The sequence below is a fragment of the Agelaius phoeniceus genome, chromosome W (genome assembly GCF_051311805.1).
Source record: "Agelaius phoeniceus isolate bAgePho1 chromosome W, bAgePho1.hap1, whole genome shotgun sequence".
In the NCBI taxonomy this organism is placed as follows: Eukaryota; Metazoa; Chordata; class Aves; order Passeriformes; family Icteridae; genus Agelaius; species Agelaius phoeniceus.
Window position 1 is genome coordinate 18,668,454 of NC_135301.1, and position 22,765 is coordinate 18,691,218.

The window sequence follows — 22,765 nt, forward strand, 5'->3', positions numbered from 1 at the left end:
ATAATCTACACAAATCACCACCTTTAAACACAATAAATGTCCTCACCCATGTTTCTCCACTTGTTCAACTTCTCTGCGGGGCACTCCCTGCCCCCATAGCCTGCCCCAGCCGGTGCCCCAGGCCTCACGTGGCTGCTTCAGACACGGGTAGAACTTCCCCCCCGCGCCGTGGGTACACTCGCTCGCTCGTTCACTCTCTTTTATACACCACGCACTCACACGATTACAAACACATTAACATTAACCACACAATGCATTAACCATACAATGTCCGGACACCACAAGCATACAAACTTCGGGTTCAGTTGACTCACCCCCAGAATCGCTAGCGGTTGCCCTATCGAACAATGAACTCGTCTCCAGCCACTCTATCGGCCAATAGCTGCCTACAGGCACAGGAACGAGGCTGCGCACTCAGACATCTCTGAGTGACTTACCCAGCAGTCCTATCTCTCTCTCTCTCTCCCCCAGGGCCCCTCGATACCGTTTATCCGCACACCAGCAGGTCATTGTGAGACAGAGTGGTGCCCCCTCCAGGGAACATCCCCAGGGCGCACCAAGAAGGTCCATTCTCCCCTCTGCCCCTGCGAGGACGGAAAATCTCCTGGCTGGCTCGCCATAATGAATTGCGAAAAAAGAAAACCAACTCCACAACTTTGTGAAAGTTGTAAAGCCGGTATGTTTATTACAGCGCTGGACACACGTGGGGATCGCTCCCCTTCAAAGACATACATACCTCTGGGAACTCCAAATCCTTTTTTATTTCCCTTACTAATCCATATACATGGAATTTCACAATAGCTTCATACATATTCATTTTACTGATTTTGCCTTATACTTGCGTCTAGTTACCCTTGCAGCTAGTTTTTTATCAGAAAGTACAGAAAGAACTCCTGGGTCACCCTGCCCTGTCTCCCACAGTCTCTTCGTCTGTTTCAAAGTTCAAGGCCCCCCCGATCTCTGTCCTTCGGCTGAAGCAGTTTCTTCGAGCATAGTTTTTTTTTTGCGAGAATAGGCAGTCAGACCAAACAGCTGTGTTTGCAAGCTACAGACTTAATTCAAAGATGTACATTCTACCTAAATCAAAATGGATTTCTACTCTGGATAATTTCCACTCTGTCTTATCTGTTCAGTCTATCAGCTGGTGTGATAGCTCTGGGCATTCTCCCCTTCACATGCATTGTTCAGGTAACCCAGGCTGGACATCTGTCATAGTGAGTTATCTATGGCGCCAGTGGGGTGCAATCCCCAGCTGACAATAAACATCTTGCCTTGAGAACAAGATGTACGGAGATAAGATGAAATTTCTGACTGACAGACACTTCACTTTACAAACTATAAAAGCTACACAAAACTTTCACAAAGCAGAAGTCTTTTGCACACACCATGAAAACGTGTAGGGCTTCTCATCAAGGTTTGGATGCATCTTTGTGGTTACTTTCCTGGGAATTGAGTGAAGAACCTCCATCATCAATTTGGTGGTAAGCTACATTGACTCCTAACCTATACTATTTATTCACTAGCTGTAATATAGGTACCTTTTATTGTGCACTGTATTTTTATCTACTAATAGTTCTTTTTGTTTATTCTGTGTAGTAAGTAAATAAGTCTGTTTAAAATCTTCTGTCTGGTAATCTTGTGTCTATTCAATAAATAATTCATTTTATAATAGACCAAATCAGCCATTCTTAAGAACTTGTGAGTGAGAACCATCTGGGGTGTAGGCCACCTCAAACAGAGCTACTGCCAGAAATCTGAGTCAAGGGCAGGACTTGTCTAAGCTGTCAGTCCATTTGTATCAGACTGCAACCAGCTCCTCCAGAAAGTAAGAGGAAAAACTCTTCCCTTGACATCTTGATATTTCTAGATTGTAAAATCATATATAGGCTTTAAGGCTATATGACAGGACTGTTTTCTACCATATGCATGACCACTATATAGCAGCAGAGAACACTGAACTTTTCAAAAATAGCTAAATGCTGTTACAACACAAATAAAAATTTTAAAATAGCAACAATTCAATGGCACCTGCACCAGAACACTACATTGAAACAAACTGCAATTCCTGAATGCCTAAGAGCACCTAATGGTTCTCTCAACCCTTGTATCACAGATATCTCCACTGAATGCAGGTGGGTTTGCTCCATATTTCATCTCCAGCAACATACAATGAAGTTACAAATGGTATTACTGAGCATACCAAAATGTCCACTCAGTAAAAATAATACTGAAATTGTGATATAAATCTATTTTCATCTTTCATCTAAATATTTAGGGTGTCTCCTCTTATCTCTGTTATATATAATTTTTATATTGTGAAAAATGACAAATACCAAATGAAAAGAGCAATTAAGCTATGGAAGTGGTTTCCTGGGACAGAGCTATATGATCTTATAGGACTTTTTTTCTTTTACCTTTTATTTTCTGATTAGTCAATCACTGTTTAGCCATCACAGGGAAATGTAAGGTGAATTAGCAGAAAGAAGGTGAAGATTATAATGGAAAAGTTTCATTCCCCCCTCAGTGAGAACTGGTCAGCAGTTATGGCTAGACTCAAGTGAGGACCTATGTTGGGAATTCCAGTGAAGGTCAAAGGCAGAGAGGATAAAAAGCTGCACTGAGATCTTAAACAGTGTCATGGTTTAAAAGATATTAAAAAAAGTTTTAAAAGTTTAAACAGCAAATCTGGCAGAGCTCCTATTGCAAGTTCTACCACACCATCTTATGTTTTTATCGGCGTGGACAATAAACTGAAGGAAAATAACATTAAATGGCCTTTTTTAACTAATTATATTTCCAAGCAAGCCTGGTGGGGATCATGCCTCTACTTTGGAAACTCTTTTGAGTTCAGCAGTATTGAGAATTTTGACAATTTGTTGCATCTAAGTGAAATATATTAAATTGGAAGTAAAGGTTTAGCAAACATCTGTTCAAAAAGCAAAAAGGCTACAAATCCAACTGTTATCAAACTGTGAAATCATAAACTTCCACTAAAAGACCAATAAATAGCCTTGTTAAAATTTTTCAAGACTTTTAACCCTTGTCTTCTAGGACACAACTTCCTTAATGCAATAGACACTGGAGCATTTGCTGGAGAATATTTTTGTTATTTGTCAGGTATGTAGTAACCCTGATACAACCAGTGACTGAATTCAGTCTCTTTTCCAATATGTTTCTGTGTCTCATTTCTGGGTGTCACAATTGGTCTGATATAATACAGTATCATGAATGGGAATGTTTTCATTGGGTAAGCTCTCATTTTAGACTGTTTTTCATTGCTATAGTCCAGATACTGGTCTCGGTGAAGGAAATGGAAATGTCTAGGTGGCTTAAGCCTGAGCAGTCTTTGGAACTCAGTTACAAGTCAAAAAAAACTTTGGAGCCTTTTTGGCAGGTTATACAAATTCTAGGCTGATTCTCTTTTAATTTTGAAGGCTATGAATTACGGGTTTTTTTGAAGCTCTTTTTTTAGCACATCACAATGTCATCCACCACTGGTTGGTTCAGTAAAGCTCACCCTTTTCTAGAACCTTGTGTGAAATCTGCTTTGTGATAAATACCTGACAGTGCAGGAGCTCTGGGCTTGCTTCCAAGCTAAATTCATTTATATTGCAGCAAAACACCTGCATCTGTGTCATCAAAAAAGCATCTCCCTTTAGTAAAGTACAATTCAGTCTCTCAGACAAGATTCAGATTCCTTTCTTTGCCCCTCTGCAGGAGATGAACAGATGTCCTTAGCATCTGAAAGGAGTTTCTTCCTTCTTCATCTACGCAGCTTATACATCCAAGTCATGAGACCTAAAACTCTTCAGAATCAGTTGGTGAGGGTTTATTGCTTCCATTAAACTAGTCCCTTCCCATAGCCACTCAGTGCTCAGGATAATTACTTTACATGACATCTGCCAACTGGAAGTGACAGATTTACACTGGTATTGTACCCAGGATCTCTATATATTCAGCACAACCATCACCATGATGAGTCCCTCTGGATCAGCAGTACACAACAGCAGTCATGGGACACAGACCCAGCTCGACAACTTCCCATGCATCTGGTCCTTCTCATCAACACATGGCTTTTGTATGCTTTGTGAGTCAGAGCAGAGATTCTTCCCTCTGTGCTGTGGCTGTTCTCCCAAAGGCTGGGCAACGACTACCACCCCGTGAGAGCTGACACCGATGAGGGATACCTACCTTGCCAACAGGTATTATAATTGATGCTGTTGCAGAATGTAATGGTGAGATTTTTTGAGGAAGCTCAGCAAACTATGAGAGATAGGTGAAGGCAGGACAAATATTCAAAAAAATGTTGTGCAACAACTCAAAGACTTTTAAAGGTTTTGGCTTAAGGCATGCACAACTTTCTTGTTGATCTCCCCAGAGTCTGGATGCAGACTGGCAGTCAATTACAAAAAGCCAGAGAAGTTATTGACCCATAAATATATTTGGTGTAGATGGCAAGTCCCTCTTTGGCATTAAAATTTAAATGCAGTAAGGTAAAATAGAATAAAGCAGAGTTTACCTGAAGAAGCTGAAGAATCATGAGTACTTCTGTTCTTCCTATTTATCCTGGAGGGCTGAATGTCCTTTCCCCTGAAAGTTCCAAACCCTTCAAAGCTTCTTTTATTCCCACTTGCATCCTTGTCCTGCTTTTCACTTGAGGAATTAATTTCATCAAACATGTCCAGGGACTCTGACCTTCCATTACTCTCAGTATTGCCAGAGTATCTCTTTGTGCAAGAGTCAATGGGATCATTGCTTGAGTTGCTATTATCTTTACTCTGTGTCCACTGCTGGGCATCAGAAAATGATAACACAGACAGTGTATCTGCTTCAAAGTTACTCTTTGAGGCTTTGTGTCTGGTTTCACAATGCTGGTGTTTCTGCTTCTCCTTGTGTTTTCTTTTCTCATTGAGCAAGGAGAAGTCTTTATCTGAGCTGCTTAGCCTTTCATTGATTGCATGGCTGAAGAAGCCAGTGGACTTGCTAGCAAAGAGACCACTCAGATCTTCAGGTGTCCCCAATATCTGCTCATCCTTATGCTTATGTTTGGGTTTCCTTTTGTGAAGTTGGCCACTTGAAAGGCTTGTTCCTCCAACTTTTGGAGGAGCCAAAGAGGACTGCATGTCTCCAAGACCCATTCCCATAGGGGCCTGTAGGTGCACTTCATGTTTTGCTTTATGTTTGGCAGTGGTGGACATCTTCATATGAGAGCTTGCATGGAATTGGGGTGGGGGCACAGTAGGTTTCATAAATGGGGAAGCCGCTCCAAGTGTGTGAGACAGGTACAGAGGAGCTGGATACTGACCATAGTAACCAAGATTCATCATAGGCATTGATGTGTAAGGCATTCCATAGGGTGCATAGTAACTCCCACTGGGAATAGGGTAACCAAACCCTTGTAAAAAAGGCACCTTTGTCATGGCATCATTGGTTTTGGCAGGTCTACCATGCTTCTTCTTAGACTTTATATCAGAGGTCTTGCGAAGATAGAGCAATGGGTCATACTGGATATATGGCACAGGGTAGTAGTGACCAAAATTAATCCTGAAGATGCTGGGATATGGATTTTCATGATAAAATGTATAACTTTTATGAGAAATCCTGAACATTTGAAACTTATTGATGAGTTCATCAAGGTCTGCCAGAAACTGGAGGTCATCTCTGTTCTGCTGGCTTTTCCTTTTCCTCTTATGCTTTGGCTTTTTAATACCCTCATGAAAGAGAAAGCTATCCACAATGAGATGTTTCTGCTGATGACCATGCCTGTTCTTTATGCTGGTGTCAGATGAGATAGCCTCAGGATTGTCCAGGGTGCAGAAATCAAAGGAGTATCTCCGGCGGGATTCTGAGCTTTTCTCGCCTTGGTCAGAGGTACTGTTGTTGTCTGTACCTACCCCACTGTCGCTCGGGATGGTTTCCTCACTGTGAGACTCGCTTGCTGGCGACAGCGTGACTTCTTTCAGAGAACCTATTTCACAGAGGTGAGAAGGTGAATTAGCCATTAACCAGGGTGGAGACAGCTTCCAAGTTTTACAGTGCATTCCTTTCTGGGTTTTTGGAGGAAGAGCACTGATAGGTTGAAGTTTTGGCATAGTTTTTAACTCTGAAAAATTAGTTTCAGTGCTTGCAGGGCTGAGGTTGTCATTAATCCTCACTAACTGTGTTGAAAGTGGATGAATAGCTGCTGGTGATGATGCCACAAGTGATTGCAGGTTGGAAGGCACTGCTGGGTTTTCTGGCTGGCTGAAAACAGGCCTTGAGTGCTTGATGGCTGTCTTAGGTTCTTCTGTCTGAGGGTGCAGCTCTGCCCTTGGCTTTCTGCCCCGTTTTTTACCAATGTAGATAGTCCCCCTCTTGCTGACATTGATCTGCTTCCCTAGTCTAGCATCAGTGATGGTTGGCCCAACACTAAACAGGGTCTGGACTTTTGCTTTCAGAGCTATGCAGCTGGAGCAGGAGGACAAGATCTGATTGAGAATGTTTTTCCTCTTGAGGGTTTTCATTTTATTAATGGTCTTGATGGTCTTCTTATCTAAAACCCCAAGCTTCACGATCCTTTTGTGAAACTTGAGTTCACTGATGGACTTGTCCTCTCCTGGAACTATCTGGGCCAACTTGGGCAGATTCCTTCTCCTCTTCCTTTTCTTTGTTCCTGGAAATTCATGACTGATTGGACTCACTGGGCTGGTGGAGGTTCCCTCATGAATGGTTTCAACAGTGAGCAAAGGCTGTTTCTTTGGTCGTCCTCTTTTTTTCTTGACAGGTGTGATCGCAGTAAGACTGTCTGTATTGGTATAAAGAGGGCTAGATGGTGTGATTGGATAGGCTAAAGGAGGCTCTACCATCAGCTTCTCAGATGTTGTCATGGAGGTCTCCTGAAGGATAGATTTAGGTTGGCTACAGGTCCATCGCCACTTAGCTGCACGTTTGGGGTGCTGGACTTCAGATAATTTGCTGGCTGTGGGAAGACCAGTGGGTATGAGAGTGGATGTCACAGATACAGATTTTCTGAGTCTGGTGGCACAGTTGGGGGAGGCTTTGTCAGTGAACACACCACTGTCAGTAGCTACTAAGGGGGACTCATTTTCAATCACTTTTCCTGTCTTTGTGGCTTGACGTTCTTTTTTACTCCCCTCTAGCTGAGAGCTAGTCCTGTTTGCTACTTCACTGGTCATAGCAAGTTCAGAAGGCAGGCTTTTCTCCTGGATAGTTTTCTCTATGAAAGATTTTGTGGACTGCCTTTTTTTCCTTTTGTGGCCAGAAGTATCTGTTGTCAGAGACTTTATTGGGATAGTAATTTGCATGCGACTGGTGTCACTTTCACAACTGCTAGCAGAAATGGGATTCTGATTTGAGGGTGATGTATCCAACACACCGTCCATTGAATAAGACTCCTTTTTTCCTTCCACGCTGTCATGGGATTTGCTGTCAAATGCTTTCTGAGCACTCTTTACCCATTCGATGTCTGTGGTTTGGATGGCTTGACTTAGAAAATTGTTTTTGCAGGACTTCTTCTTTGTACTCCTGGTGGGCTGATTGGGGGCTTCCAGCTGCACACCTCCCTCTTGATCTCCAAGAGGCAAAAGCCCATTGCACTCGGAGGCACTGCTCAGCTGGACAGCCCTGCTGATGCTGTTGGGTGATGGGACTGCACTGCAAATGGCAAGCTCTTTACTACTGGCTGACAGCTGCCCCCATGTGCTGCTGGCGCAGGACTTTTTTGCCTGGGATTTGCTGAAGGAAACTCCTGGCTCCATAATGGAGACCTTGGTGGCACTAACTGCTTCTCTACTGGGTTCTGTGTTAACAAAGCAACTTTGAGAAGTGAATCCAGTATCAGAGCTTGCTGACCAGTCAAGATGGTGCTGGTTGTTACTTTTCTGCTGGTGCTTTGATTTTAAGGTGTCACTGGTGAAATCTTGTTGGACACCTGGATCATAGTACAGAGCAGAATGTTTTTGTGGTCTGTCATAAACCTGAAAGGTAGCAGAAAATAAAAAGAAAAAAAAATTAGTTTATCAGTCCATTTATAACCCCTGGTTGCAGCTCTTTATTTTGTACAGTGAATGACAACTCTTCTTAACCAATGTTCTTGTAAGGGTTAGAAACCTTTATAGAGTCTTATATTTGAGCCAAATTTGCATTTAGATTCATGCATTGTAAAAAAGTTTTGTTTGGTTTTCCCACTCTAAAAAAAGGGAAATATTTCTATAAATGCAAAATTGCTAAGGAAACACATTCTACTGATTTTTAATTTAAAGAACAAGTAAAATCACAGAATCAATTAGGTTGGAAAAGGCCTCTGAGATCATTGAGTCCAACCTAAGACCAAACACCACCATCACAACTAGACCATGGCACTAAGTGCCACATCCAGTCAGTCCTTAAATACCTCCAGGGCTGGTGACTCTACCACCTCCCTGCACAGCCCATTCCAATATCTAATCACCCTTTCAGTAACAAAATTCTTCCTAATGTCCAACCTAAACCTCCCCTCATGCAGCTTGAGGCTATGTCCTTGTCTTAGGTTGGAAATGGGGGTATGTATTCTATTCCTATCTGTCAGAGGTGGGGCAGTTATCTTCTGTTAATTGGGCAGTTTTTCTTTATCTCTTCCATGACCAATCCTTCCTCTGCAGAGATAGTTTCTGTTAATGGGCCATTGAGTCTCACTGCATGACTGATAAAATTACATCATCCCATTGTGAGAAGCTCTGCCCAGAGGGAGGAGCCAAGTATTCCTACCTGGATATAATCAGAGATTTGGAAGACCACAGGCAGCCTTTTGCACTGGATTCCCAGAGGAAGACCAGGCCCATCTACACCACTACTGGATCTTCAGAGGAAGACTATACCCTTCTACAGGATCACTGCTTCAACAGAACCACATCTGTCACTCCAGGAGGACTGCAACCACCATTTCAATTGGACTGCTACCGAATTTAAGCTGCTGCCAAAAATCTGAAACTAGGGCAGGGCTTGTCAAACGCTTTCACTCAATTCATAACACTGTTGCAGAGCAAAAGAAAGTTTTGTGGTTTTTTTCTTGCTGGGCCTCCTTCAGCTGAAGAAATTGTTTTGCTACAGCTGTAACTTTTTGAGAAGTCTCTTAAAGCAGAAACAATTTTTTTCTTTTGCTTTCATTAACTGACTTTTTCTAGTAATTTGTTTTCTTCTGTTACATTTAGGAGCTTTTTTTGGTAAAGCTCTGGATCAAGTTGTACAGGTGATTTTGTACAGCTAGTACTGCAGACAACTGTCACAGACATATTTTATGAAAAATTCTTTTACTAGGATTTTTCTCCTGAGAATCTGAGAGGCCTCAGAAACAAAATGTAAACAACAATTGTCTGCTGCTGTGGAATGCAACAGGTGGATCTTTGATTGGTCTCATGTGGATGTTTCTAGTTAATGGCCAATCACAGTCCAACTGTCTCAGACTCTCTGGTCAGTCACAAGATTTTATTATAATTCCATTCCTTTCTATTGCTTGCTAGCCTTCTGATGAAATCTTTTCTTCTATTCTTTTAGTATAGTTTTAATATATAATTTTCTTTAAATATAATATATATAATAAAATAATAAATAGCCTTCTGAAACATGGAGTCAATATTCTCATCTCTTCTCTCATCCTGGGATCCCTGTGAACACCACCACAGACAACTGTTCTAAGCAAACTGTAATGACACAGTTCTGAATGCCAAATAAATGATGGGAGACTTAAATGTGTAACCAAGAAAAGAGTAGAAAACAACTGCTAAGTGTCTTGTATTTATGCATGTTATAGATACATATTATAATATTGGCTTTTCACAAATATTAAAATGGATTTTATATGTTATAAAGATATAGTTTTTATTTCTGTTGTTAATTAAGCTTAGACATAGTTCTGAAATAGCTATGCTTGTGTAAAATGCCTGCTTGGATGGGATAACATCCAATGAACATAGGATGAGGACACCTGCTACAGATATGCCAACTATCAGCACTCATTGTCTGAAGACAGTGTGGACCAAGGCCCAAACTGGAAGTGATAAAGAGAAGGAGCCAAAACCACAGCCAAGAAACACGCATGCTCTAAAAAGGCAGATCCCAAGGAGGGGCCATGTAAAATTGTTCCTGGAATATGTAAACTAGTTTATGGATATGCATAAGGGTTTATGAATATGCAATGGGCTGATGTAAGGGAAAAAGTATTTAAGGGGTATCCCTGAAGGTAACAGTGTGCTCTTGGCTGAGTGCCAAGATGCACCCGGCCGTAATAATCTTTGCTCTATGGTCCTTGTCTCCTATTGTCCTTTATTAAACTTTTCAAATTTTCACAGGAGAGTGGACATGTTTTTCACATGCAAACACTCTCTTACAATTAAGTTTCTACCAGTAGTGTTACATTATGTGAAAAGCGCCAATCACTTGTTTTTTAAAATTTTAAAAGTTTAATAGTAATAAAATGGTTATAAAAATAGTAATATAATTAGAGTAATAAAAATTTGGACAATTAGGATTAAGACAATACGGGACAATAAAAACAAAGAGTTACGGACGGTCCGGGTACCTTTTTCTGGGCAAAATAAGCCCGAAAAAGGACACCCGTTAACAGAGGATTAACCATTAAAAGCAATAGCCTGTTGCATATTCATACATCTCAGACATGATGCATAAATGCCATCCAAACAATGGATTCTGTCTGGCCAGTGTCAACTTCTTCCTCTTAATCCTGACAGCACCTTCAGGGATGAGCGAGGCAGGAAGGAGTTAGTTTCTTCTGATAAGGGAGCAATAAATTCTTTTTCTCTGAAAGATTTAGGTGTCCTGTGACTGCTATCTCAGTGTGAGTACCTCATTCCTCTTTAAAAAAATATCCCACATACATAGTTTCTATTTTAACTACAAAAGCTACATTTTAACTACAAAAGTACATTTACCATACTATTAAAATGTTAATACAGCACTACTAATCAATGCAACATAATACATATAGTAAATATCTGCGTAGAGCCATATAATATGTACTTTTCACAATTAGATCCCTTTTCAGGGTGTTTGCAACAGTTTTGGGGCAAGGAGGCTGTCAACATAAAATGATTTTGACCTGGGAAATTAGATGTCCCCAGTTCTGAGCAACTTCAGCAGGATTTGAAAAGGGCTAAACACTCTCAAGCCCATGGTGCATTATCTAGTGACCACTAAGCATACATGTTATTGGCAAATTGATGTTGAGATATCTTTCATGAGCATATAAAAATGGGCATATGACTTTTCTGGTTATTTGCAATAACAATGAAGGTGTTCTGGTCCATCATCTGTGGAGTAATCAGGGATTCTAAAGTCCTGTGGATAGTTCAGCTGCTATGCACATGGACCTGCCATGTTCAGGGAAAACAGATTTCTAGGAATTGTGGAATGAGAAAACGAAAACATGCAGCTGCAGTGAAGCTGCAGATGCTGCAGGCAAGTGACACGTGGTTTCTCCAGCCTGAGAAAAAAGCCAAATGCATAAACAGCCCTCAGGCAATGAATGACTTGTTCCTCCTCCTCCCAGCGATCCTGCGCAGCGACCTCCTGCCTGTGAGCCCCACAGCACATAGTGGCCATGATGCATGCCCTCTTTCAGAAAATGGAGCCCATCTGTGCCCATGTCCTTAGGATGAAGCATGGGAGGGTTCAAAAGGAAACCAGCAGCACTGGCACTGAAGTTTGATAGTGTGAAAAACACATTCACTCTCCTGTGAAAATTTAAAAAGTTTAATAAAGGACAATAGGAGACAAAGACAGTGAAGCAAAGATTACGGCACCAGATGTTTCTTGGCACTCAGCCAAGAGCACACCATGACCTTTGGGGATACCCCTTACATACCTTTTCCATTACATCAGCCCATTGCATATACATAGACCCTTGTGCATATCCATATTTTTCCACAAACTAGTTTACATACTCCAGGAACTATTTTACGTGGCCCCTCCTTGCATCATGTCAATGGGTCAAATGAGGTTTCGGCCTCATTATGCTGGGGGAGCTATTTTCTGGGTATGATGAGGGAATACACCTCCCTCTCCCTGCCCAAGATTGATGTGAATGCTTATTGTCAGAGACTGAAATGGTTCATGTCTTAAACATTGTTATGAAGGAGTTTTGCCCATTATAGCAAAATCCGTATAAAGAAGCTACAACCGCAGAAGCCCACCCCTCCTTGAAGATTCCTCGCTGTAATTTGGACTGTGAGTTAAGCCACCTAGATAAGATAAAGGGGACACTATTGTTCAATCATCTCAGGTCTAGGGAGAAGTAAATAAGGCTGAGGGAAAAGAATGCATCCACAAGAAAGCCAAAGGCATCAGAAAATCATCCCTGGCTGGGCTTGGGTTGGGAGAAACCACAGCCCACAAAGGCCAGGTTTGCACACACTCCCCCCCAAACTGAGGTGGGAGAAGGAGGTTTTGGGTGTGTGGTGCAACCTCTGGTCAGAGGCACTAAACACCCCTCCTCCCTTATACAAACCAGCACAGCTGTGAAACTCCCAACCCCATAGGCCACATCCACAGGACATTCACGTGGGAGGCAGCTGAGGGGGTGTTCTAATCCAGAAAAGACCCCCCAAAGTGCTCCCCAGATTCATTCCTGAGGCCTTGTACCACAGGACTGCATGTGATGCAAAGTGATGCAACAGACCCAGTCTGCTGTAAGTGACTGTCAAACTGCCCACCTCCCCTCGGAGGGAGGTACATGGGCATTCCCACCTGGCCTGAGTGTATATTAATCCATTGAATAATGCAGTCTCTCATGGTCTTAGCTCATCCTTATGTAAGCTGTTTAATTCTGTGTCTTGGGGTGACTGTATTATACTGTACCCCCTATTGTCTGCTTTATTCCCAGACATGGGTCCTGTAACTTTAAGCTGGGTCCAAGAGAAGGAGGGAGCTTGTGGAATTCTTTCTGAGGTCTGTGTTCAAGCATAGGTATTCCCCCGGCTCTTTATCAGGAGACACATGGAGAGTTGCATTCTTTGCTTTTAGCTAGCTTATTTTCTGTTAGCTGAGGCAAGAAGTTTTTTTCTGGGACTGTGGCTTCCTCTTCTGGAACTGTTCAGCTTTGCTCTGGTCCAAAACACCTGAACATCGCTGGGAGCCCCACGCTGCGGCCCGGCGGGGGAGGCTGCAGGGACACCGCATCCCGGCTCCAGACCTTGGGAGAAGCTGAGCAGGACTCTAAAATCCACCAGCTTTCTCTACAACAAGAAGGTTTTATTATCTAACATTATTCATTCTTTTTCCCGTGCCTGCGTGCAGTCTGTTTGTTAAATAAACAGGTTTTTTTCACTTTCCTCCAAGAAATTAATTTTGAATCAGTGGGGGGAGTGCCAAAACCTGCCTTTGCAGCAGAGAGGACGCCCTTTCCAGATGCTTCCTCCTAATTTGTCTCAAACTGAGACATACTGTTAATAATAATAGTTAATACTCTTGGCACACTATGGGGCTCATGGAATCTGGTGTCATCCTGGTATAAGAGAAAACAAACTTTCGGTGAGGAGATATTGAAATATGCCCTGAGGTGTCCAGTTCCTGGGTGGCAGGGACTTGGGCAAGTTCCTAGGGTGGTTATCACCTCCCATTACCTGGGACTTCATACCTGAACAGGCAAGCTGTCATTGTAAGGGGCCCCCGGCCGGGTAATAATTAGTATAAACTTCATGATTTACAGAAGGTTGATTAATAATAACCTTTATTAAGAAACCCATTGTTCTTTTATAGACAGTTGTAATACAGATGTACTTGAGTGGTCCTTTAATTAAAACACCATCACCATTGGCTAATTAGGAAACCACCCTTTGGTAAACAAATCTCCATAACACATTCCACATGTTCACAATACTAGGTGCAGCAAGTTAAGATAAGAATCGTTTCTCATTCTTTTCTCTGATCTTCTCACAGCCTTTCCCAGGACGATGCCTAGGAAAGTCATCTGTTGTTCTCTGTGACCAGAGAGCTGCTGCCACAGCAATCAACTCTGCCAAATTGATGTGTCATCTGATAGAAGGGTGCCTTGCCTACCCCAATGAAAACCAGCAGCTTCCCACCCTCTACTGAGGCCACTCTCTGTGAAAGGATGGGGGGATAGTTGTTAATGAAAATGTATATTTGGTATAGAGATGGTTTGAGGATGTAGTTTAAGTTGTATGTGTGGGTAAGAAGGGATTCCAGTAATGAGAAATAAATAAAATTTAACAATTAGAAAACACATAAAGCATGTGGTATCTGAGTATGACACAAATGGTATGGAATAAGGGGTGGAGATTGTATTGGGTCTGACTGAAATAGAGTTCATTTTTCCTTAGCAATCCTCATAGTGCTGTGCTTTGCATTGGTAGCAGGAAAGGTGTTGAAAACACACCAGTGTTTTGGCTACTGCTGAGCAGCGCTAGAACAGCATCAGTGCTCTCTCTCAACATTTTTTCCCCTCCATCAAAGGGCTGGGAGTGGGTCCCCTGGGAGGGGACACAACCAGGCCAGCTGACCCCAATTAAACAAAGGGATATTCCATTCCATATGACACCAGCTCATATATAAAAGCTAAGGGAAGGAGGAGGAAGGGGGGGAGCATTTGTTATTTACAGTGTTTGCCTTCTGGACCAACCACTCCATGTGCTGAAGCCCTGCTTCCTGGGAGGTGGTGAACATTGCTTGCTGATGTGGAGATTTTTTTTTCCCCCTTTGCCTATGTGCACGCAAACTTTTGATTTTGCTTACTTTAGTAAACAGACTTATCTCAACCTACCAGTTGTTTTCTATCTTATTTTTCTCTCCCCTTTCCCACTGGGAAAGGGAATGACAAAGTGGTTTGGTGGGCACCTGGCATCCAGCCAAGGTCAACCCACTACATAGTAGGATACAATTTGAATGCCAAACTCATGAGTTTCAGTCCTCAGCTTTGGCAACGGTTGGTAGACCCATGAGCAGGATACATCTCATACACTGGCAACTGAAGAGTAATGGCCAAAGAACAGATAAGTTGTTTACACTATCTAATTACACCTGCCTAGCCAGACCTCTGCAACCCCACACCTGCAGAGTTGCTTACTCCTCTTAACAGTTTTATTCTGGCATGCAGCCCTTGCAGCTGAGGAGATGGGACTGTATCAGTTCCATGATGAGCAGTACTCTACTCTGCAAATAGTACTCATCAGCAGAATCCATCCCTCAGGCACTCTTTTAATTTAACTACTGGATGTCTCATTCTGCCTCCCCTTTTGTTGGGAAGGATGAAAGTTAGACAAGAAAGTCTCACAGATATGTATGCTTGGCAGAAAGATTTTTGAATGTAGAATCTGAAGAAGGAATAGAAATGAAAGCAAGTTTTGATATAGAAGAAAAGAATTGCTGAGCCAGTCTTACTGGATAACTAAGAAGGCTAAAGGGTATGTTAGTTAGAAGGGGTTTTTATGGCTTAGAGCAAAGGATAAACCCACCTCAAACAGAAGATGTTTTTACCAAGCAAAAAGATTCCACAGGCAAACAAGTCTGCCCATGTTGCAAATAGAAAAAAGGTCTCAGAATTTTCCACTGCAAGAAAACTGAAAAACAACTTCTAGCTTAAACTGTAACATACTAACTTTTTGTGATTGGAGAATAGTAACACAAATATGGTAATGATAGTAGTTATGATAGGCTATAGGTAAAAGTAAAGGTATAGATTGGTTCCTCTGTATTAAGATGCTCAGCAAAGAAAAGTATATAATGCATTGTAACCAAAAGTAAAGGGTCTTCAGGTTTGTCTGCAGCTGGAGCTGACAGCTGTAGGCACAGGCTCTGTCACCCATGACCCTGGACTGCGGTAACATCTTGGATACAATAAAATGCATTTTGAAGAGCCGCCTGAAGTCCTGCATCTCCCGTTCAGGCTCTTACACCCTTTCCCTTGTCTGAGCTTCTGTCTATATCAACATGCTGTTTCCAATCCCAACCCAAAAAATGGAAGGACATGCCAGCAGCCAAATTAGGAGCTTAGGAAAATAATATAATAGTAATAGTAATACAATTAGAGAAACCTAACATCTGAAAAAAATCTGATTGCTTACAAGGGATGGCCCCCTTCTGCTCCAAATGCACCTTTTTGAAGAGATAACACACATACAGCTTTTCCAGAATCTGGATGGCAAATCAAAGTTAATACTACAATGCCCCCTCTAAATCATTTGCAGAACCATCTGTGTAATGGCTCCTCAAGTGCAATTCCTTATTAAGAGGCTTTATCTGGAGAGATAAGCAGCTGTTCCCACATCACTTATTGTTGCCTGCTGTGATTTTAAAACATCTGCACTATTTTGCTCTTCATTTTCATATTCTAATCACCCTGAAAGTTGAAAAAAAGTACATAATTGTTTCTGTGGATTAATTAGTACACAGTCTCCTTGTAGAGACAATTTAAAGGCAGACAGAACCTCAATCAGCAAGTTTGTTTTTAAAATTAATAGCATTGGGAGCATTTATGGGGTTGGTATCCACAGTAACACATCAGAGTGTGCTCTGGGGACATACCATCCTTTGTTATCTTTTTCATAGGAAAAAGAAAAGAAAAGAAAAGAAAAGAAAAGAAAAGAAAAGAAAAGAAAAGAAGCTTTCCTTAACTAATTATGTCACTTAGAGTCTTGGGAAGTGCTTGCTTTAACCTGAGGGCCACCCTGTGGTAGGCCAGGGACAGGCGTTCGGAAGATTTCGGGCTGTAACGGAAAATTACAGGAATCCTTCTACCCCCCTCCCCATAGATAAGGATCACCCTTGGAATGTAGCCAGACGTGTAGCCCCCCTAACCTATGCATGCCAGTAACTTTCCACTCCACACTAACCCTAGAAAGTATAGCCAAACCCCTGTCTGACGTAGAGAGACCCCTTAGTCCATAAATACCCTTGAGACCCCCCAATAAACGCCTTTAACCGTCCACCACATTGGTGTTAGCGTCCGTTATTGGCCACAAGGGATCCCACGGAGGAGATCGCAGTGCTGGACCCCGATACCAGGTCGCCGTGGCCTTCACAAGAAGGCAACACCACCCCTAACTCTCAAGCGAGATTAAATCTCATCAAAATACCAAGTAATACCTCTGTGTGGTCTAGGAACTTGTAAGCCATCTTTGGTAGCAATTTTGGCAACGAGGAACTATCATCTCATTGGAAATCCATGGGATGAATCTGTGACTGCTTGAACATATATGGGCATTTACTCTGCTTGCCACCTGTGTTGGCAAGATGCTGGGTCACCAGGTGTTGTGTCCAAGGCATGCAGAGGTTAGCTCAGGCACAGCACTCTGCTATAGTGTCCTAGGGTGAGGCTTGTATCCTCAATTGTGTGTTCTGTTTATGCTGGATATTATGTTCTGTGCCTTCAAGACTGGCTCTGAAGAGCGAAGTTTTGTTTCGTTTTGTTTTGTTATCAGCCTGTTCACTCCCCGAACAGTTGTCGGGACACAGAGACAGGGGCAGTACATAGGGCAGCTTTTGCTTTTTGCTCTTGCTTTCGCTTAGCTCTTGCTCCTGCTTTGCTCCTGCTTTGCTCTTGCTTTTGCTTCTGCTTGTTAGTTAGTTTAGCTAGGCAGTCTGAATTTTCCCTGGACTGTTTTTCTTTCTCTCTCTTGGAACCACTCGAGCCTGCTCTGGACTGGGACCTGGGAAACCAAGAGTTTGCACCTTGTGCCCTGCAGCAGCTATTCCCAGCGCCAGAGGGACTGATAACAGAGCGACCACTCCCAGGAGAGACTTTCTGAATTTGTCATCTTTTTCAGAGTGGTGAAAGAGTTTTGTCATCCAGTATTGTTCATTTTTTGTGCTGGGGGGGCGCTTTGCCTGTTAAATAAACAGGTTCTTTCCACTTGTCTCTGAGGAATCCTTCCAAAACTGGTTGGGGGGAGGGGCCGTGTGGGTTTGCTTTCTGGAGGGGCCCCCTTTGGAGGTTTTCTCCCAAATTTGCCCTAAACCAGGACATATAGCAATGATATTGCATGTTAAGTGGACCTTCCTTGTAACCACACAGGTCAGAGGAAGGGCAGGCCTGAATTCATATCTCCTTTAACTTAGGTTTATACTTGAAAGTACATCAGACAATGCTGATAACAGAACTTTGGTGCCTAGGAAAAGGTCAACCTGAGATTTTCAAAACTGAATTAATAAATCTGGCAGCACTGAGTGGAAAATGGAACAGGTACCTGCCTTCTGAAAAATCAGACTTTGTTTTGGTCCTTCACAAGGAGCTCCTAAAAACTCGCAAAGCTCCAGGTGATTTGTTTCTCTTGAAAAAGCTTTCTCTTCAGTTTCTGCTGCCTAGACATGCATGAACACATGTTACTGGGGAAGAAAACCCTTCAAAAGGAAGAAAAAAACTGAGATTCTGTCTTCAACACATGAATAAATAATCCTGGCCCAGCTCATATTCATTCTCAATGTCACAGTACAATAGGTTGGATTCATACCTATACAGGAGACCCTCAGCCAACCCTGTTCAAGCTTAGATGCAGGCACACCACTGGCTAGAGATCTAGGTGGAGAGAGATCCCATTCAATGAGCTGTCCAAGCCCAGGAAATCCAAACCCCCTATATAAAGAAGGTCTAAACAATAAAACAGGCTGTTTGTCTCATGATCTTCGGTGTATTGTGTTGTGTGTCTGTCTCCAACCCACGACCTCACATAACAGCTCAAAATTGAGCATTTCCTCTTGTGTTCCAGTGGGCAGCTGCAAACCTGTCATGGTTTGACACTGGTCAAACGCCAGGCACCCATGAAAGCCATTCGCTCACCCCTCTCTTGCTCTCAGTTGGGCAGAGGAGAGGGGAAAAAAAAATTAACAAAGGGCTCATGAGTTGAGATGAGGACCATAAGAAAACACTCCAAGGGCAAAACAGGTTCAAATTTAAAGGTTTAAAGTCAGAGGAGGATAATGAGAAGCAAAATAATCCCTTAAAACACCTTTTTTTTCCCCCAACCCCTCCCTCCTTCCCACCGACAGTACAGTGAGACAGGGTGTGGGGATTTTGGTCAGTTCATCAGTCAAGATCTTCTGTTTGCTCAGGGAGAGGAGTCCTTCCTTTGCTGTGGGGTCCTTCCTGTGAGAAATGACTGCTCACTTCTAAAAATTTTAAAAGGTTTATTAAAATCTTAAAAAAAATTACAGCAAAAGGACTAAATAAGGAAAAAATTACAGCACCAGGAGCCCTCCCCTCGTGGCTGGTAGCCACATGGCTGGCTCATCCACAAAATGGCTGTTCTACCTTTTACACCCTTCGTGTTGCAACAGGTAACCCTAGTTCTTCCCAAAGTCTGTCTGTTAACTCTTCATCACTGTCCATTGGTGTAGACTGCTTTCTTGTAACTTGATTGGAGGTCAGGTGTTTCTGTGCCATGACTCTTAATAATAAGCCTGCCCCTCCCCCAAATGCTCAGACTACCAAGACCATCCTGGGATAAAAATGCTGGGGGGGACACATTGCAGTAACATAACTATACATCTATAAAACTTCTCTTAACATACTTATAATGTTCACCCCTTAATTGTGAGAACCAACCATCTCATTATTCATCTATAACACTCCCATGGGAGACAGTTCTCTGTGAACTTCTCCAGTGTGCCTCTAATCTTGTGAGCAGCAGTCCTGCCAAAATTGCTGCAATGTGAGTCCCATCCATGGGCAAACAAGTCCTTCCAAAACTGCTGTGGCGTGGGTCACTCATCCACTGAGTGCAGTCTTCTAAGGATAGGCTGCTCTAGTTTGGAATCAAGGACCCTCTTTATCTCTGGAAGCAGGGGCCCTCTCTCTATTCAGGTCTCCCAGTGGATCATAGCTTCCTCTGGCATCCACCTGCTCTGTCATGTGTGATGGTGTTCACAGGGGTTTTCACGTGAGGGAAGAGATGAGAATGTTGACTCCATGTTCAGAAGGCTTGATTTATTATTTTATGATATATATTACATTAAAACTATACTAAAAAGAATAGAAGGAAAAGTTTCATCTCAGAAGGCTAGCTAAGCTAAGAATAGAAAGGAAAGAATGAAAACAAAGGTCTGTGGCTCAGACAGAGAGAGAGAGCCAGCTTTGCCGTGACTGGTCATTAATTCCAAACATCCACACGAGACCAATCACGGATCCACCTGTTGCATTCCACAGCAGCAGATAACCATTATTTACATTTTGTTTCTGAGGCCTCTCAGCTTCTCAGAAGGAAAAATCTTAAAGAAGGATTTTAATGAAAAGATGTCTGCGACAGGCGTGAGCACTTCTCCCACAGGCTGAGAGTGGATCTCTGCATCCCTGATGGACTTCATGGGCTGCAGGGGGACAGTGTGCTTTACCATGGTTCTCACCATGGCCTGCAGAGGAATCTCGGCTCTGACGCTTGGAGCACCTCTTCCCCCTCTTTTTCCACTGACCTTAGTGACACCGTGTTGTTCTACTTCACATGTCCTCACTTCCTCCTCTTCTCTGACTAGAAGAAAAACTGCTGCCCATAGGTACCATTGCCAACAAGTTCCACCAATTCAAAGATTATTGCAGGATCTCGCACTGCCAAGAGTTTGATCTCATCTAGGTGCTGCATTGGGGAGTCGCTTGCCATGTTTCTGCTGCTGGCCAGGCAGCCCCACTGCCAGTGCAGGCACCGGCACTGTTTAATGCCTCTCTTCATGCGGGGTGCCAGGAAGGAGAAGCCACTGCTGCTGCCCCTGCCCTTCTGCCCATGACATGGCTGGATAGGGGGGACCAAGCAGGCAAGGCTCTCTGCGGGCTGAACTGAAATGGTGCCTCGCCACCTCTGGAAAAACTGTGCATGCGCTGTTTTGATTTTCTTCTTAAATATGTCATCACAGAGGTGTTACCAGCCTCTCTAATTGGGCCAGCAGCATGTCTCTTTTCAGAGCCATCAGAGATTGGCTCTGTCGGACATGGTGGAAGCTTCTAGCAGTTTCTCATAGAAGCCACTTCTGTGGTCTTGCCCTGGTTCCAAAAAACATGCCATGCCAAATCAATACAAAACCACTCACTTGAAGACTCTAATCAGAAATCGAGGTTGGATGTAAGAGCTGTAAGGAGAGATGCGGGACTCCAGGTGGCTCTTCAAAATGCAGTTTATTGTATCGAAGATGTTACAGCAGTCCAGGGTCATGGGTGACTGTTTCTCTCTTTACCAACAACTAGAAAGTCTTGTCTTTTTTGTGAGGTTTTAGTAACTCCTGTTGAAATATAATCATAGCCATTATCTTTTAAAAAGGTTGTTGGTTTGGAGGTTGCCAAAGTGCACCAGGACCTGGGGGGTAATAGGTCTCGGTCGCTCCTTGGGATTCGGCTGGCAATGAAGCGCAGTGCTGCAGAGTCGGGGTATTCAAAAATCTTAGCCCGGGTGTGTTCTCGGGTATCTGTGGTGCCACTACGTAAGTCATCACACAGTGGCGCTGCGTGCTCATTTTTAAGTTTTTTTGAATCGGGTTTCGATCAACATCATATTTAAAGCGGCACTGTTTAACAAAATACCTCCCTTTTCTACATTGTGGACAAAGGTCTGATGTCTGTGCATCTCTTTTTGCCTCTGGACAATTTCTCATTATGTGGCCAGGTTTTTTACAGAAATAGCACAGCTCTGGGACCACAGAAGCTTGCATAACGGCCCCAGTATTGTTCTGTTGTTGAGAATTTAAATGAAGAGCAGCCAAAATTTCCCTAAGTATTTGGTCTCATGCTTCTATTTGTGCTGCCTGAGCTGTAAGAGCTCTTTCAATGTTTTCTCCTAGAGTCTTTTCAAGCTCATTTGCCTGGATAGCTGCCACCTGCTGAGGGCTCCCAATCTTATTACAGGCATCTATCATTTCAGGCACCGTGAATCTTTTCCGAGGGCTTTGATAGCTCATTTGCATTCTTCAGTGGCATTATTTTCAATAATATCATGTACCATAACTGGATGAGCAATATCATCACTGCATTGCCTCTCAGATGCCTGAAGCACTCGATCTACAAATGTGGTAAAAGGCTCAGATGGGACTTGGCTAATTAGATTATAAGCTTTTTCAAAATTCCCTGCAGGCTGTATTTGTAATAAGGCTCTGTGAGGCATTTTCTTACTGTCATCAAATACTACTCTGAGTAGAGTCAATTGATCTCCATTGCTTTCATCAGGGTGTTCCCTGGTGAGCTTGGATATAGTAAGGGTACGAAGATCTGCATCAGTGCTTTGCCCATAAGTTGACAATATTTCTGCAAGCATTCTTTTCCATTTGAGTTCCCAGAGCATATACTGTGAGTCTGTGAGAATCATGCTAGCAAAATTTTTACAGTCATTTGGTATAAGGGTATGCCCTTCCAGGGTGCTTTTCAGCAATTGTTTAAAGTATGGTGAGCATATCCCACTATCTCTCATGGCTCTTCTGATTTCTTTTATTTTGTGAGGGGGGATGGGAGCCTATGTTCTAGGACTGCCAGGCTGTTGTCCAAAAATCACAATCATAGCTAAAAGACCAAGATTCACATCTTTGCAGATCTGGCATTCTATCTCTTGCCAGTCTGTTAATTGAAAATGATCCACCCGCCTTGGGGAATTTTCCAAGCTAGGAAGCAGTGCTGGAGGATATCCGGGGCTTGGCTTTTCTTTCAGGGTTGAAAGATCTCCATTCCTAGGGCAGTCCCTGGGGTTATTTGGAAACATTTCTCATTGGTTTTTGGGGTTTCCTGGTTTTGGATTAAAGGAATTCTCCTCTCTCTCTGATGTATCGTTAGTTTCATCTGCCTCTTACTGCA

The 22,765-nt window shown here is 42.8% G+C and overlaps 1 protein-coding gene across 1 annotated transcript in view; it reads right to left on the minus strand.

Moving 5' to 3' along the window:
• Positions 1-4,342: 4,342 nt before the first annotated feature.
• Positions 4,343-22,765, minus strand: part of LOC129132406 (SET-binding protein-like) — a 232,488-nt gene continuing 214,065 nt past the window's right edge. Inside the window, exons 3-4 of the mRNA XM_077193200.1 lie at positions 4,520-7,976; positions 4,343-4,392 (exon numbers count right to left, since the gene is read on the minus strand). Coding sequence (XP_077049315.1) covers positions 4,343-4,392; positions 4,520-7,976 — 3,507 coding nt within the window. The remainder of the gene's footprint in view (positions 4,393-4,519; positions 7,977-22,765) is intronic.